This window comes from Rhopilema esculentum, chromosome 7, assembly GCF_057945365.1.
Source record: "Rhopilema esculentum isolate cy_ngs chromosome 7, ASM5794536v1, whole genome shotgun sequence".
Lineage (NCBI taxonomy): Eukaryota > Metazoa > Cnidaria > Scyphozoa > Rhizostomeae > Rhizostomatidae > Rhopilema > Rhopilema esculentum.
In genome coordinates this window covers 14,192,297-14,210,144 of record NC_142821.1, presented here as the reverse complement: position 1 = coordinate 14,210,144, position 17,848 = coordinate 14,192,297, and the positions used below count along the sequence as shown (strand labels likewise).

General features: G+C 37.5%; 1 protein-coding gene across 1 annotated transcript; it reads right to left on the bottom strand.

The window, feature by feature from the left end:
• Positions 1-1,673: 1,673 nt before the first annotated feature.
• On the bottom strand, positions 1,674-14,303 carry LOC135683464 (ubiquitin-conjugating enzyme E2 G1). The gene is made up of 5 exons (XM_065198721.2): positions 14,142-14,303; positions 9,605-9,707; positions 6,179-6,276; positions 2,522-2,700; positions 1,674-1,906 (listed from the first exon to the last, which is right to left on the bottom strand). Exons 1-5 carry the CDS (start codon positions 14,188-14,190, stop codon positions 1,826-1,828), a joined length of 510 nt encoding a protein of 169 aa, XP_065054793.1. The 5' UTR covers positions 14,191-14,303; the 3' UTR covers positions 1,674-1,825.
• Between the last annotated feature and the right edge of the window lie 3,545 nt (positions 14,304-17,848).

Sequence of the window (17,848 nt, the reverse complement as noted above, 5' to 3'; positions counted from 1 at the left end):
TCATCCAGTCACACTATAACTACATCAACCTCAGTGAATCCATGAATCCAAAATGATCACATTTAACAAACCAAATGGTATCTTCTTAAAACTGATAAAGAACTCAAATGCATTCGAATGGAAAAGGAGATTGGGGCGAGTAGCACTGCCCGAACGCCATGATGCAGTTACTGTTCATAGTACAGGTCGAATTTGTTCACAACTGGTATGAGAAAGTATTATCTAACTTCCTGGTAAGCAATTTTGCTGCATACCTAAGTACTTGAATGAACCAGACACTCTCTTCGGGGAGTATACATGAAACCATTTGAATCTGGCTTCAAATCGCGATTACTTCGATGCAGTAATTGCCCGAACTTTTAACAATCTATGTCCCGGGTTACTGGTATCATTGATAGCCATTCACTGCAGAGTAACTAACGCTTCAAAATCCAAGAATTTCACTCTTTTGTTCAATGAACCGCTCCAAACACAGTAAAAGCATTATGTGATTTAAATGATATTTTAAATTGTCAGAACCGGACTGCCGTTTTAGGAGCACTTTTGCTTGGTTGATCTGCCCTGGCCCGGACAGACAGGAAACTAGGAGAGAGAGATACCTGAGGCTAACACCATCCAAGTAAGACACTGAGGCAAAGGGACAAAATGGAACGCTTAACAAAAAAAAAGCCGGAGCAGCATGAAAGATTTTTTCTGTGTCACTGTTTGAGAGCTTTTTCAACACATGAGTCTTCGCCGACTCGCAATGTTCAGTTCGTTTCACTTCATTGAATTTAAATTCGGTAATCCCGTTAGTAAACAACGTTTTTCAGAGAGCCGTAAGTCAAATCCTACAACGTAAATTAATAGCGAAATACTGTAGCCTTATTAAAACAATAAACAATTGATAAATAACTGACAATATAAATTATTTTAAATCACCTTTAAATGATTTGAAAGAGAATGCCTACTTGATTTTCGAATCCAAGAGGATCCAAACTCTAGCATCTCGATATGAAAATGCTCGCTGACAATTTAAAAGTTTTAATTGGTGGGACTAAGAGAAGTTATTGTGAACTTTCTTTATAGGTAATTTGGAGCAATGTTAACTATTGATTCGTAAACAATGCAAAATGTCTCATATTTTACCATTTCCGCTATATTAGGCCAATTTAGACTAAATTTAGACTTCAAAAGCACAAGAATCCTTAGATCGTACAATCTTTTGTCAATTCACAGCCCTAAATATTTGACACTATCGACCATTTCGACTTCCGAGCCACCAATTACAAGGCAGGGGGTTCCGTTAGTTTTATTAAAATATGTTTAAAGTAAGGGCGTGATCGAATAACGTGTCTTCACGACATTCAAACATGGTTTATTGCCCTGGAGCCACCATTCCCTTAACGAATCTAGGTCCTTGTTAAACGTCGCATTCAGATGGTTGACACTCCTTGAAGATACTTACCTAGTTGCCCGGCAGTTTTCAACATAAAGCAGAAGGGGTCCAAGATAAGATCCCTGTGGAACACTAAAGTTTATTTCCTGTAATTGTGACGTACCATCATTGCACCTTGCATAACTGGCATCTGCCTTACGTAACTGATGACTCTTGGTAATCAATCAAATATATGATTCTATCTGAAATGGATGCTGCGTGGCATAACGCTTAGGAGGAGACACATAGAGCACAGTTATTACAAGTAATTAAAACGAGTTGTACATGTCTTCCTATTTTCAAGAATAGTTTTACACTTACGGAGTTACAGAGGAATTAGAAAACTTTTTACAATAATTAGGAATTACAAATGGCAAAATAAACGAATGACTTTTTACCGTCTACCATTCATAAACATTCTTGGCTTTTTCTCACACACTTGCGCACGTTCTTCTTGAATGCTCCATTGTAGTCTTTTCGCCATTCTTTCTGTGAACAAAGATAAACACCTATTTAAGCTAAATGCGCAACTAAAAATGGAAACTGGCAAACAGCATGCGAGATAAAAAGGGGGATATTGCAAAACTGGAAGAAGAGGTGCGCGTTACTACGAGAGGTGTGCGAGACTTCAACGAGGGCAGCGGGAGCTTACTACGAGATGTGCGCGACACTTCAAAAAGGGCAGTGCGAGCTTACTACGAGAGTAGCGGGAACTTACTACGAGATGTGCGCGAGACTTCAACAAAGGCAGCGCGAGATTACTGCGAGAGGTGCGTGAGATTTCAAGAACAAAGGTAGCGTGAGCTTAATACGAGATGTGCGCGAGACTTCAACGAGAGTAGCGGGAGCTTACTACGAGATGTGCGCGAGTCTTCAACAAAGGCAGCGCGAGATTACTGCGAGAGGTGCGTGAGATTTCAACGAGAGTAGCGGGAGCTTACTACGAGATGTGCGCGAGACTTCAACAAAGGCAGCGCGAGATTACTGCGAGATGTGCGCGAGACTTCAACAAAGGCAGCGCGAGATTACTGCGAGAGGTGCGTGAGGTTTCAAGAACGAAGACTGCAATGAGAAATGCGCAAAAATGCAGCAAAAGTAACGTACTGCAGCGTCGACATTGGCAGGAGACTCGTCGTTTGGATCAGCAATCATTGAAATCACACTTAACAGAATTGTCTCCACCGTGTGAACGGGCAGCCATCTTTCTTCGGGCTTCTCGTAGCCATATTTGTCCTCTCCGGGTTCATGAAGTATAGATATGCACACATCGCCCTCTTTTGAAACTGCAAGTGAAAACCACAATTATCAACTCGATATACTTCGATTTTTAGATTTCAACAGCTATTAGATTTTTAGGCCAACTTTAAACAAACTATTTATCATTCACATCACGTTAGATTTTTTAAGATCATCAGCCTTGTTAGACATGGTCTGGTTCCCTCTATATCAAGCACGATCAATTTTTTCCCCAACCACCCTCATTCGTATTCATATCCACATGAATACGCCATAAAAATTGAAAAGAAAGGGCTTCAAGACAAAGGCATGAGTAGACTCCTGCTTTGTCTTTTGCCAAGCGCAGCTTTTGTCTTTAAACTATTCAGCTTTCCTGAAATTGCTTTCCACCATGGGCTGGCGATTCATTGTTAAAACTGGAGCGATACCAAAACAAAGCTGCAAAGATGGAATCATGGAATGACAGTAACTGAAGGACGTGACAACGGCAATCACTTGGTTTAAAGTAACTTTTTATCATTAAGGTCGCGAGACAATGGTTTTATATCTGGCTTGACTAAACCGCATATTCTTTCATATTGAAAACGCGGGTCTGTCAAACAGAACAGCCAAGCCCTGGACACAATACAGATTAGGTGAACTAGCTTGAGATGACGTCAATTGATCAAAGACAAAGGAAAGTGTATACTGTTATAAAGATCAAACTTTGACCAGGTCCGTCTGCTTTCAGGACGAGTTATGTAATTCAATCTACATTTCTCGCTCAATCTCCAGCCCTTTCAACCTACGGCATTGGACCAGAGATCACCCAGTAAACAAAAATACTTGGGTGAATTAACAATTTTCCGTAAGGACAACTGACATCGCACTACTTTCGCCATAGGAATATTGGAAAACAGAAAAGCTCTGAAAACCATATTAACAAAATTGCTTGGCGGAAGAAGGGGATGCTAACCAACAGCTAAGGTAGAAAAATCACCTCGCTTTACCGTATAGTTACCATGATAGTCACAAGTTAACTGAAGATTTTCCAACTCCTGTTACGATCAAATATTCCAAAGGGGACAACAAAAGACGACATAGGAACGCATCCCAAACGGCATATAAAAGCGACATCCAGTAATTCTTTCTAGTCCAATTCAACGCAACATCACATGTCCAAAATATTGATGCAAGCAACTACATACAGGACATGAGCACCGTATTTCCCTTAATGAGCACCGGCCTCTAATAAACAACTCACTCTTTCAAACGCCTCGTCTTGAAAAGCGGCGTTTATCACCAAACAGACTAAAAAAGAAACAACGAATAGTTTATGTTTCACTTTTCGAAAGCTATGAAAGTTTTCATGCCACAGACGAGAACTCTGACGGAGACAGCGACCTTAACATTTCTTGACACAACCTGAAAATATCTTTCGTGAACTTTAAAACATTTTTCACGAAGCCTTTATTACAAGTCTGCTTTTATATTTTTTATCGCACTTTTCTTGTCATTTTTCATTGTATAAAACGGCGCCCTCAAATAAACACCATCCTCTAATAAACGCCGCGTCCAAAAGTTCTATTTTGTAATAAACGCGGCGCTATTTAGAGAAAAAAGGTAGTCAAATTGCCTAGGCCATAAGGAAACTCTGACGGCCTGAGATACACTGCAACCTGCAGACGCACAGGTCGTCGGTTTGAAGGTCCCGTCAGAAACCATGGCAATTAAACAAGCATGGACTTTAATAAAGAAAATTCCAGAAATCGACAAGTGGCTGCACAAAAACAAATCGAAATCTCGTCATAAGCGTATACAGTGGCAATCTTAACTTGATCAACCAGCTACCTGCTAAAAGATATCCACTCACACACCCACTGACAAATTCACTCACTTACTAATTCATTCGTTTATTCAATTCTTCGTTTTGTTATTTTCTCATTATTTGGCACGAACTCTCTTTCGTTTAGGCTCTTTCCTCACAGACATGAATGGAGATCATTTTTTCACAACTTGACTTGAAAAGGGAATTAAGGTAAGAAAATCAATTTGTGACACAACTCTGAGACAGTTTAAGGCTCTCCACTTCCCATTTTGTACCATAGGGATATTTCCATCTTCCACTGGTAAAAAGTTATCTACTGCCAATAATTCTGTTGCCAACAACAGAACAAGGCCATATTATGTTGAACAGTACGGGTCTTAGGCCGAATTGAAAGCAAATTGTCGATTTCAAAATGGTAACATAATGGAGTAAGAAAAAAAACAGATAAATAAAAGACTTATGCAAGTGCATTGTGGATCAAAATAACAACCTTAAAGAATAATTTATACAATTGATTAGAGATAAAAATAACAAGAATGATAACGTAAATATTTGAATCAAGACAAAAAAAATAACCGATAATTCAGTTTGGAAGCACATAAAAAATTAACATGAAAAGTTTTTCGAGGAAGTGTGCAGATGAAGAGTGCAGAAATGGTATCTAGGATTTCGAGCAGCCAATTCCCCTTAACGAGATTACGACTTTACGACCCTGTCCAAGATAAATAACAAAAATGTCACCCAAATTCGTTTGAAGTGACTCGTTTGAACTGGATTCATAAAAACGGATTCATGAAAACAAGCAAATTGAGAGATCTTAAGGCTCAACCCGGTTGGGAGACACTGAAAACCGATTTTATAGAAGTAGACAGCAACCAACAGTGTCAGAGACATGGGTCAGTTACGGCTGTTATGGGGCATTGAAGAGTGTTGGTTAAAGCTCCCTGGGAAAAGAGGCACCTACAAAAACGTTTCGTGGATTCTTCTCAGGCTCTCCTCGTCCATATTCAAAGAAAATAAGGCATCGTGTGGTATTGTAAGTACTGTATAACAAAAGGAGAGCCTTTGTTTTAAAAATGTGTACTTCAGAATTTGTCCAAGAATAGAATGGACAAGGAGTTACGAGAAGACAACATAAAAATCAATGCTACACCAACATAAAAACTACTTTCGCCCTAGATATGACTGTCTAACCAATTTAAAATTTATCCTTTTCCATTCTCAGAAATGAAGCAGTCGAAAGATTAAAAAGCTTCGAAGAGATTCAACCGAACATATTTCAAGCATTCGGCTTATTACCCACCTCATCTTCAGTGTGATCATTGAAACAAACTCTGATAGTCGCTGAATTGAAAATGAACTAGAGACTCGCGGCTCTATTTAGCCATTAACATAACCAACAAGGCATTTTCTAAAGTATTCATTGACCCGAAGACAAAAGCAGACTTGGCATGAAAGCTGAAATGCCCTGAATCAAATAAAACTGCAAGATAACATCATGTGAACACTTTCTGTACTGTACTAATAACTGTGTACTTTTTGAAATTGTCAGTAACTATAATTAGTCGGTTGGTGATAGACAGAATCATTTCTGATCTATGCAGAGAAAATTTTTTTGCACCAGTCAATTTTGATCGTCATTAATCCAGTTGCTCTTTTCTGTTCATAGGAAATTTTTCGATTGTTGTTAAAAAACCTTACGTACCAACAACACTTACCATTTGGATGCCAGAAATCGACAACAAATTTCATTTTCGGTGGCTTTTGCGGGTATTCCGGTGGAAATATCAAATGGGCTTTAAAGAAACCTCCTTCACTGAAAAAAAATAAAGAAAATTTTTAAGAAACGCTGAACCGATTCTTATTCTATAACTCAAGGTTCTATCAGTCACCTATGAACTTGAAAACATATCTTTTGTCACATACAGTAGCTTCTAAATGTAAAGTAGCTCATTGAGAATCTAACAATAAGTGAAATAAAAAATTCAATAGAATAAGTCATTCGTACAGCAAAACTTCAAAATGGCACAAATTAGCAGAAACATGACACACAACAGAAACATACTTTCCTCCGATGCACCTCAAACTATATAAACGTTGAATAATTGGCAAATGTAAGCACCAAATATATTCAGCTTGGGATCATTATCCTTCGTGTTAACAAAACAAACATTTCATTTGTATGTCAAGTCCACTATCGAAGAAGTTGTTGGTCCTGTTGGTGGTCTTGCCGAAGTGGTGAAATCCCAACAACATACCACAAAAGAAATCACTGCCGAAACGCAGCGACAGTTACAAAGCCTCTCGCAAGCTGTTGCTGACCTGTCTCTCTCCGTTCGTCCACAAAATTCAAGCAGCTCGACACTACATCTCCCACAATTAATTCTACCGGAGTTTACAGGCAGAGAACCTCTAGATCGTTTCATAGAGCAGCTCATATACATTTTTCCTCCACATGGAACTCATTCATGCCTTCATTATAAAGCTTTCTCCTGTATTATCCAAGGAACTTCTCAGTCGTGATTCTCCTTTTTCCAATTTCACTGCTGCCATCGAAGCTGCTAAACGAGTCAATTCAGCACGTCCTTTCGCCTCGAGACACGCCCACTCCATGGAAGCCGGAATCTCTCCTTACCGCTACTACGCAATCAGCTTCTCCAGTCCAGCAAAACGTAAATTCTGGACACTCGGGTAGAAAAATTTGCTGGTACTTTAATAAATTTCATAAAGCTCATTGTGAATTACCTAATAACCGATGTAAGTTTGGCTTTATTCATAAATGCGTGCAATGTTCTAAGTCTAATTGTAAGAAATTCTTACATAACTTTCACGATTCCACACGTAACAAGCCTTCTCGTAGCCAGAATCACGTACAGCCACGAGGCACCTTTAAACGTAATTCACATGATACTCGTAATTCTCTGCCTGATTCTCGATATTCTGTATCATCTAGAATTCATAGCAATTATGCAGATATTAACACAGATCATGATGCCTTTATCGTTGATACAGTAAAGAAAGTATTTGATGAATCTCTTGCATCTTTAAAACAGGATCTCTCTGCTAGTATTGCACAGGAGGTAGAAAAACGTCTCCCCTTTTCAACGTCCACCCAACTCCCCGAGGCTACGCCGCAAGATCTACTTTATGGTATGCCCGCCGTATCCGCCCTTACAAGTAATCTTACATTTTCGGCCCTTCGTCTTGCGGATAAAAACATCTTGTGGACTAAGGTTACTTCTGCGGGAGTTTCTCTTCCCTTGCCTTTGGATAGTTGCTGCTCGATGTCCCTAGCAAGTCAAAAACATGCTGCGCACGTAGCCCGTCAGCATCCCAATCTCAAATTCACTAAACTTGAGCAGCACATCCCCGTTTCGGTAGCTGGGCCTGCTTCCAATCTACATGCTGTAGGTATAATGGAAGTCCCTATTGTATGGGAAAATGGTCGCTCAGTTACATTTACAATGCTTTTTGTTCCTAATTTGCCATGGCCTATTTTGTTCGGGCAGAATCATTTACGCAAGACAGATGCTCGAATTTATAGCAAAGATTTCAAGGTGTACTTTGCCAATTCTGCCATGAATTTCGAAATTTCATGTAATGATTCAAGTCCGTTATCGGTATTTCCTAGTATGCAATGTCAAGGTAGTATACCCCCTGCTTTTAGCGCAAATATCACATGCTTAGCAACGTCACTACCTAAATCTTCCGGGGGTACGCAACAGGTTTTGCTCCGTAGGGGGTTACATTTTTTGAAAGTTTGTTTAGTCGTAGCTATTTCATGCCTGTGTTCTCCCTTTTTCTACGGATCCCAATGCCTGGAAATTCATCTATTTTCCCCAGGCTTGCAAACCCTAAGAGGTCCAATTAGCCGTCCCATCCCTCTGAGTTTGGTTGCAGGTAGTGCTCCCCACACTCGGTATAAATTGGCTAATGACGTCATATCTGCGCCTATGCACGTTTCTACTGCTAACGTTTATGTTCACAGCGACGCTGACTCGATTAATCAACTAGGTACACATGACGATACATTGTCATTTACCCATGCCATCAGTCATGCCATTCAAATCATTGTTGACAATTTGTATTCCTTTGTATGCAACACTGCCATGCCTCAAGCACATACTAATTTCTCTCACAATAAACCCGATTCTTCTGTGCGCGTGCACAAAGACTCTACTGTACTACTCTTCTCTCTTGACGTCATACATAAAAGACCCCATTCTAGAATGCCCCGAGTCGCTGATGCGCACGTCCCGTTTATGCATCGATTTGAAGAGTTGTGTCCATACTTCCACAAACCAGGTCGCTTACATTTAGGCACTTGTATATTATCTTTAAATCAGGAGCTTTTTTGTAATCGTTAAAAAAATGTAATCTTTCGCTTTCATTATTTTTCGATAAGGGTAGACTGTAATAGGAATATTCTCCTTTTCAGTATTAACCTCGTTATCATGTTACTTATGACGCACTTAACTTAAGGATATATATTTCAGCACGTAGTTAGTTATAGGACTTTCGATTTCGATGATGAAGCAGAAAAAATAAACGAAGTTCTTTTCTCTTCGTCTCACTTCTTCGATAGAAATCCCGCTACAAATTGGTGGAGGGGACGGTATACAAAAATACTTAATGTAATTAGCAGGTAAAAATGTATCAGATCTGTTTAATTTCCTCGATATTTCATTGCAGAAAACAGGTTCGAAAACAGGTTCAAGAACAGCGAGCACATTGACATACAAATTCTTCGAGAGGATAGACATTGAACAAATGTTAATTGGATATTAAATTCTTAGAAAAATGGCAAATTTTACTTATGTAACGGTGACATTGGATAGGATTGTTAATAAACAAACAATAAGCCACTAAGTTTTTATTTCAAGATTGCTTCGAAAGAGCTAGCAAATGAATTGTGAAGGAAACCACATCATTAATAAAGGATGGTGTCATAACAAATGAAACACTATCTGCCATGTAATAGATGATAATCAAAACAAAAATAAACCACAGTAGGAAAATACAATTTATAAAATTATTACACAATGAGATAAATACCTGGCTTCAGGCTTGCAAATGGCTGGATTACCACAGTGCTTTGATATAAGCTATGTGAATGAATATTTGGATAAACTTGGTCAACTTACTAGAAGGTCTCCGGAGGCCCTAGGACCATGACTTCCCATTGAAAAAGATTATCATCATCAATGAGCCCAGCTGAAAACCCATCGACTGGATTCTTGTTCAGGTCTAGAAATTACACAGGAAGCTTTTTAATTTTCAAGAAAAATAAATTTCAAATTGACTAACACTGGATTGATAATATAAATGACACGAGAAATAATTTTGCATATTAGCAAATCTTTGTTCTTCAAATCAAAATATGCTTCTTACCAAAAGCTTACTTCAAAAAAAACTTGTTTCCATCAACTTGCTATGAAAAAGCATCAATTCATTCACTTTTTCACTCCCCATATGTAGCAGCAATGTGAAATCTTAGCCTAACATCACAATGAAAGCTATTTTTTGCGTGTTGAAAAGTAAGTGTTATTATTGAAAGTGATTTTTTTCAGTGAAAGAGATTGGTTTGTTTATACTTGCATGCAATTATTTAACAAATCACGTGTTGTGCAAGTGATAAATGGCATTCTTCTTCATATTTTAGTACTTCAAAACATTAATATGGGGCTGATTTGTGCAAAAACACATGTTTACAACTCAGTTCTTTCATAACCGTATTGCCTAACCTATGTCTATTTAGAGCAAATTTATGGATTTTTAGAGGTGATTCTGGAGAAGGGAGTTTTAGACTTTTCAAATAGACATTCTCCATAAACAGCCATGCCCATGAAAATATACTTAAATAATCTTGAACATAGCTATGTTTGTCTAACAACACATAACAAGATACATCCAATTCAAGACAATAGTAATGAAACGTTTTTAGGTGGAAAAGAAAAAAATAGAAGGTGCTGAAAAAGGTGTGGTAGTTAGGTGCGGATGTATTTGAATTTGAGGTGCAGAACCTTTTTTGCAAAGGGGTAGGTCACAAACAAAGATAGGTGAGTAAGAAGAGACAAGCCATGAATTTATATTTTTTTGTAGTCTCTGAATATTATGTTTGGATGCACTGGAGACCAGGCGTATATTACAGCAAGGGTGACATTTTTCCAAACTTTTTGCTACCAAGATATTTAGCTGCCCTTACCCTCTGGTAATGAGAAAATTTTTGGTAAACTGTGAATACCTGCTGCGTTTACCAAACATGGGCATTTTCCCAAACCTTGGGTTTTGGCCAGTTTTGAATCACATGCACTACAGCCTTACTGTATTTACCCTTATTCTACTTCGAAACAACATTATTCCATTATAGTTAAGAAGTTTTATCAATGCAGTCTGATAGCAGATTATATAAAATCTTGAATAGACGGGGGTAATATAAAATCTTAAAAAGACGGGGGTTAAATCTTTAATCAGCGCCTTTGCGGTAGAATCTTATTTGTCACTTGTTTTAGGGCAGCCTCACAGTGATATCTGCGTGCAGATCTTTTTGATTTCTTTGTTTTTACCTACTTTAGAGCACATGACATGTTGTCCAAAGTGTTCAGTGAAACAGGGACCTTGTCTATGATTTTATAGAGATCAACATTTTATAGAGATAAAGAGATATTGTGAGTTCTTACACCACAATCAGGAAAGGCATGCGATCGCACTCCCACACTGAGGAGTGTGTTTAATTGCACACCTAATTTTGTAATAATTTGTTTGTTTTTTAACCAAAGCCCTGGAAACTGCATCTAAAATATTTTCAGTATCAAATTTAGTAAAGATCCCTGGCAATATTCATAAGCTTTCCTTATGCCATCAGAGACATTAATTTTTAAAGTTGTGTAAAAATTGAAGAAAAGACCTAAGAATGGGATTTTTTAAGGCTCCATATACTATGTAATTAAACCCTTGTAGAAATAAGACAAAGTATCAATAGAACTCCATCACACACCTGAAACAGTCTAGGGGTGTGAAATGCCACACTTGTGCTGATTTATTCCCAGGAATGCCTGTTAAAGTATCAAAGTTTTCAATTTCTTCGAAAGAAAGATTGAGCAAATGACCAATGTCAAAATGATCATACAAAACAATATTCAGTGGATTCAACTGTAGTGAACTAGAAAATCTAAAGTATCTTTGCACTTTGCAAATTTCTGCTAAAATAATGATTGCTTGAAGTTTTGCCTTAAAGGAATGATGAGATTGAGAACTTTTAATGATTAAAAGCGTTCAAGTGCTGTGTTGGAAGTGGTTGATATGGTGAATCAATCAATATGGCCCAATAAATTGTTTTCTGTTTGGTATATATGGTAGGAATAAGCATCCATTGTAAGAATGTGAAGTTGATTGTTTTGTACATATTGAGTGGTACCTATACAAAAACAGAACTAAAACGAGAAACAACAAAACGGCTAAAGACTAAGGAAATATTCAACAATGTTTTAAAGTATATTCACTGCTTTTATTCACTTGCAGACAAACACACACCCTAGAGAAACAAAGAGAAAAAACGATAGCAGAACCACGTTTGTTGATGGTTGGAGCATGAGCATACGTGTTTTAACCAAGGTTTACCATGTTCATTCACTGAAATGGACATACAGAAAAAAATAAACATAAAAGAACCTGGGTTTTAAGGCCCTGTTAGGCTAAAATTTTAAATTTAGGCCTCTTCTACATAAGAGCCTTTCAGGCTAAAGATTTAAGTTAGGTTCTTACCATTGGTGCTGTAAACGTTTCTAGTTGGAAACTGCTGACTAAAGTATCATCATCTGCTAATATCTAAAATTAACTTGGCAAAACAGTTATTCTTTGAAGCCAAAGTACAATAGTGCCTCTTGTTTCCATCATTCAAATAAAACTTTCAATTTCCATTCATTCCAAGTATTCCATATAAAACAGTTTTTTTTAGTGACTTATGACTTTTCAGAGATTTTGCTAAGAGTTTGTTTGAGTATGTATTTGTTTTGTTAAGTATGAACTGTCTTTAGGTGTTATATTACTGCATAATATGAAAATTATGATTTTGCTTCATAACTACAAGTTCTAACCAAGGTCCTAACCTATCTTAAGTACCTTCGTAGCCTAAATTGACTTTACGTACCATTCATATAAGAACCTGTTTAGGCTATTTGGAAAAAACCAGATTCTTAAACATGGGTTTTCACTGTACTACAACCAAGGTATACCATGAATATTAAATGAAACCTACTGCCTTACCATTGTCATTTCATGGTCTGACCTATAACTGAAAAATTGAAGATGACAATCATAGCCCGCCTCAAACAGGATAGACTGATACGAAACTGAGATTTTCATATTGAAATTTTCTTGAACTTAAATATCTTATTCAATATTTGAAACATGTTCTGACCATCAACAAACAACGGTTTCAAACCATGATAAATAATGGCTAGACCATTTGTTTCTTGCTTTCAAGAAATTCAATTCTGTTTCACATGTATATATTTTGATTGAACTTACTTATATGCTCTGCTTAAGATTACAATTCTGTAGGAAGGGAATGCATGTGGACTTTGCGAAGACTTAAATAACTACATACAAATTAGGCTGTGTAACTAGTAGCACTTTTGATAAAAAAATAAGGCATTAAGATTGGAATTTTTGTGCAAGAAGGTAGCAGAGCAAAAACTGAAGATGTAAAGAAATTCAAAAAAGTTAGTTGGGAGAATTGATTGCTTTAACATCATTCGAATAGAACTTTTGACAGTTTTCAGTAATTGAAGGGAGTTTTTGCAATAATTGAAGAAAGTTAAAGGGCTTCTCTAGCAAAAAATGGCTGAAGGCTGTGGTAAATGAAAAGGTGAATCCAAACGTGCCTGTGTTGAAGATAAAGAGTTTAGAAGTTGCAGAAATTGTGGCAGCTTTTTCATTTCAGTTAAATATTTGCATTTATAACTTGATATGATTATAATTATAAACATTAGTTTATCAATACATCTCTATTTCCCTAAATTTAGCAATGAACTGAAATGAAAAAATTAACAAGCATATAAATATTTCTCTCACTGTTAAAGGCATGAACTTGTGCAATATGAATTTAATTTTCAAACTATTTAAAAACATTAATCCAGAAAAACTTTCCTTTTCATTGCTATAACAAGACAAGTGTTACAAAACAAGTTTCTGAAACAATTAAAACATTCCACTAGAGATGGTATCACAAACAACCAAGGGCGGACATTTCGTAGGGCAACTTTAGAAATATAATACTTTGGATGGAAATTTTGGATGAATAATTTTTGTTAGTTCCTGTTGCTCACAAGAATCTTACATGATGAGCCCTGGCAAACAATTTTTTCATTTCAAAATTCTTCAGACCAAAATTAAAAAAAAAATTCGGCTGCCTTAATTAACTGCGAACATGGGAATCTTATTAAACTAAATAATTCAATTTGTGAAAAGCGAAAAACTCGCATAATAACAAAGAAAGAAGTATTAAGCAAATTATTTCTAGCTATACAATTGAAGAACAAAGTTCTTGACACAATTCACTGAAGAACAAAGGAGCATCAACAAAAAATGTCAAAAGATTTAGGCCTGGTTACAGCAAGTAAGATTCACAGTTTAGCGACCCAACACTCGAGTTTTGCAAATGTCATAAAAACAACCAACCTGCCAATTGTTTTTTAAGAAGAAGTCTCGCTTGTTTGCTGTTTTCCATCTAATACTAATTGATCTGCTTATGTCGCCACAACGAGCCAGCTTCCTCGATATTACTGCATGCCAACTTTTCATGTGGAGCTTTCTTCATGCAGCTCATTTCATCCTCAGTGTTACACGGCGCATGCTCATAACGAGAATCGGCCCTTTGATGACGTCATATTGATCACCTCGTGGAATATCACTTGGCCAGCAGATAGACCCTTCTGATACAGCAATATATGATGATTTTTCGCAGGGGCGTTGTGGCTAGCCAGGACACCGGGAAATTTCCAGGTGGGCCTCTTTCAAGTGAGTTTGAAAAATCCAAGACAACGGGCCTCTGTGAAAGAGATGCTTGGAATATGAACAAGGCCGCTGAGAGGGGAACAAGGAGGGGCAAACTTCCCGAAGGCCTCGAGCTCTAGGGGGCCTCTTAAAGCAAGGAATTCCAAATTTAATGAAGCAAGGAATTCCAAATTTAATGAAACGCTCCAAAGTATGCCTAAGAATTGTAAAATGTGGTAAACGACTGCAAAAACATTATGAAATGTATTTCAAGCTAATTCAAAGGGCGTGGCCGCAGCAATTTTTTGCTCGTTGCGTTCGCAGTGCATGTAAGTGCTCTATCGCGTCTGTTTTGGAATCGAGTGTGCAACATTGGATTGGATTTCTTTCACATTATTCCAGTCTTAAAGAGACTATGGTTAGAGAAAAGGGGATACACCCCCAGCAAATAATAACAAATGAACCTTGTACAAAATTGCAGGCCCTCTTATGATCATTTTCTCCCGGCTCTTTTCTAGGAGCCACAACGCTCCTAATTTTTCGTACCATTTTTATATCCAGATAAAATATTACAATACACCACCATGACAAGAGTCAATGGCGCGCAAATAAAACTGAAAGTTCAATGAAGCGTAAATTCAAATATATATTTTTTTATTTTTGAAAATTACTTTTGATTAAACAAACATTTTGTGGATGTGCTTCTGGCTCTGATAAGTGCGGGAAATTGCTTTGGAATTGATGCGCAAAATTTGTTGATGAAATGCACTCGAATTCTGTTTCATTCTCAATAAACTCTCTAAGTCAGTTTGTGTTTGGACCTCAAGGAACCTTGTGGATTTCAAATCAAATGATTTTCATTGGCAACAAGAAATATTCGCTTATTTTAAGGTTAGGTCTTTGTGATGACCGAGGAAGGACATAAGAGTTTGCAGATTTTCAGGTAAATTTGGACAAAAATGGCCTTGTAAGGATGATGTATTGCTTTTTATTATAAAAACTGCCTTCCTCATTTACCTAGCATTGATTTGATTTCACCAAAGATACTGTTTTGCATTATTTTGAAATTTTCACTGCATTAACTCGCTCGCCGCTAGTTGGCGATTTACCAATTTAATTGGGCCTAACTGTAGCCAAAAAGTTATACTGCAAAACACAAATGTTTGAAAAAAAGAAATACAATATCGTATGAGTTCAGCTTTCATGGCGGTCACAGCTTTTCTACTGTACTTGTTTCGTTTGAAACTTATTCATATCATTAAGACTAGACTAATTATAGCTGATTTAAAAGAAACTATCAGGAAAAATTCAGAAAAACGATCAGAAAAAAAGGACTTAAAACAGTTGTTTTTTTGCATCACGACAAAGAAGACGATACTTCTGAAAGAAGGTATTTGAATAAGTATAGACAATCTCAAGAGATGATTCGAAGTCTACATCCCGCTTCAGCACTTTGGATCCAGAAAGAGAGGGCCTTTCCTCGGGAAATGGCTTATGGCACTTCCAGAAGCGCACTGTTCGTCAGCATTTTCTTTCAAGATTGCAGACAGATTCAACTTGAAGATTATGGAGTTACAAACAATTAGCCTTATGAATCCTTAAAACCAATTTTTGTACCGGAGGAGTATAGATACACTGACGCGGTAAATTTGAATCGCCAAACAGCCACAGACAAAAGTAACCCTTAACGCAGACCTTATCCACAGACGGAGGCCGTTGAAATTCGTTCAAATTCGTCTGGAGAGAGGGGCAAATCACTACTGAAAATGGTGTACGAGATTAAAAATCACGAGTGATTAATTTGTGAATAATTTGATTTTTTAGTGATTAAAGTGAAATTTGTGATTTATTCGTGACTTTTTAAGAATTGATCACATATTCGAAAGTGCTTTCAAATAGGTTTTTGTGCAATCAAACCCGTTTGAAAAGGCGACATAGGGCAAGATACATAAACAAAACGAAAATACAAAATGGTTTAGCCAAGTCATAGGTCAAATTAAACTACAGTATTTCATGAATGAAATGACAACCTATCATGGCAGTTTGGCAGAGAGTTTTGTTACGTAGATCAGCAATCAACGGGGAATGAGTATAGAACAGGGACGCTGGGCCCCTAGAAAATGGCCGGGAGAAAATGATCATAAGATGGCCTGCTCATTTGTATGACATCTCCAATCAAAAAACCATATGTCGCAAAAAATGGTACGTACCAGGAAACCATGCACCTACGAAAAGAAAAAGATGCCAGTTTTTATCACCTTTAAAGGTTCATTTGCTTCATTTGTTGGGGTGTATCCTCTTTTCTCTAACCATAGTCTCTTCAAGACTGCAAAAAATGTGGAACAAATCCAATGCACAATTGCACATAGTGCACATTTGATACAAACACAAACGTGACAAAGCACTTCGGACTGCGAGCGAAGCGAACAAGAACATTTTTCGGGCCACGCCATATAAATTAGCTTGAAATACATGATAGAATATCTTTACAGTTGTTTACCGCGTTTTACAACTTTTTAGGTATATTTTGTTGCATTTCGTTAAAATTCAGTTCTTATATTGGAATTCCTGGCTTTAAGAGGCCCCCTAAACCTCAAGGCCTCGGGGCAGTTTGCCCTCCCTTGTCCCCCTCTCGGCGGCCCTGTTCATATTCCACGCATCTCTTTTACAGAGGTCTGTTTGTCATGGGTTTTACAAACTCACTTGAAAGGGGCCCACCGGGTGTCACACCTAGCCCCAACGCCCCATCTTGGAAGTACTTAAAAATCGGCAACATATTTACATTTCATCTTGTAGCTGTTTCAGCGACCGCGGCGTGAGAGCGAGGCCTTCATCTATGCTCATGTTCTCGAGTGTGTTAGCAGAGTTTTAAACATGTGCATAAAAGTGTGGAAAACCTTGTAACGGTTATTTAATTTTTTCAACTACATAGGCGAATATACGTGACCAAAGATTCAAATATTTGCGCTTAATGTGACTGGCGATTTTTTGCGATTAATATGATATTAATGCGATTAATGTGATTTTTTGTGATTAATGTGTGATTATTTTTGAGAGCGTACGTGATTTTAAGCAGTGATTCGCCCCTCGGTCTGGAGAGTTTTGCAACCAAACACAACAAAATTAAGTGCAAATAGACTTGCCACCGCAGACGGTCGAAACCAGTGACGAAAGTCTAAGATTTGGAAAAGCTGTTAAAACTCAGCCAAAAACGCGGCCTAACACCACACAGGTTCGACGTTTTACCAGGAAAAGACCAACAGTTAGTTTAGTCGGTGATTCAATCATAAAAGGAAAATCGGAAACAGAAAATAAATCGAAGTGTTAGACACATGAATACGTTCGTCAAAACTTTCCCAGGCGCAACTACCGATGATATGGAATCTTATATA

Coding starts and splice junctions, on each gene's coding strand:
- LOC135683464 (XM_065198721.2), bottom strand. CDS start 14,190: ATGGAAAACAGCAAACAAGCGAGACTTCTTCTTAAAAAACAATTGGCA. Junction 6,277..9,604: donor GGGCCTCCGGAGACCTTCTA/GTAAGTTGACCA, acceptor ATTTTTTTTCAG/TGAAGGAGGTTTCTTTAAAG. Junction 2,701..6,178: donor CGATTTCTGGCATCCAAATG/GTAAGTGTTGTT, acceptor TTTCACTTGCAG/TTTCAAAAGAGGGCGATGTG.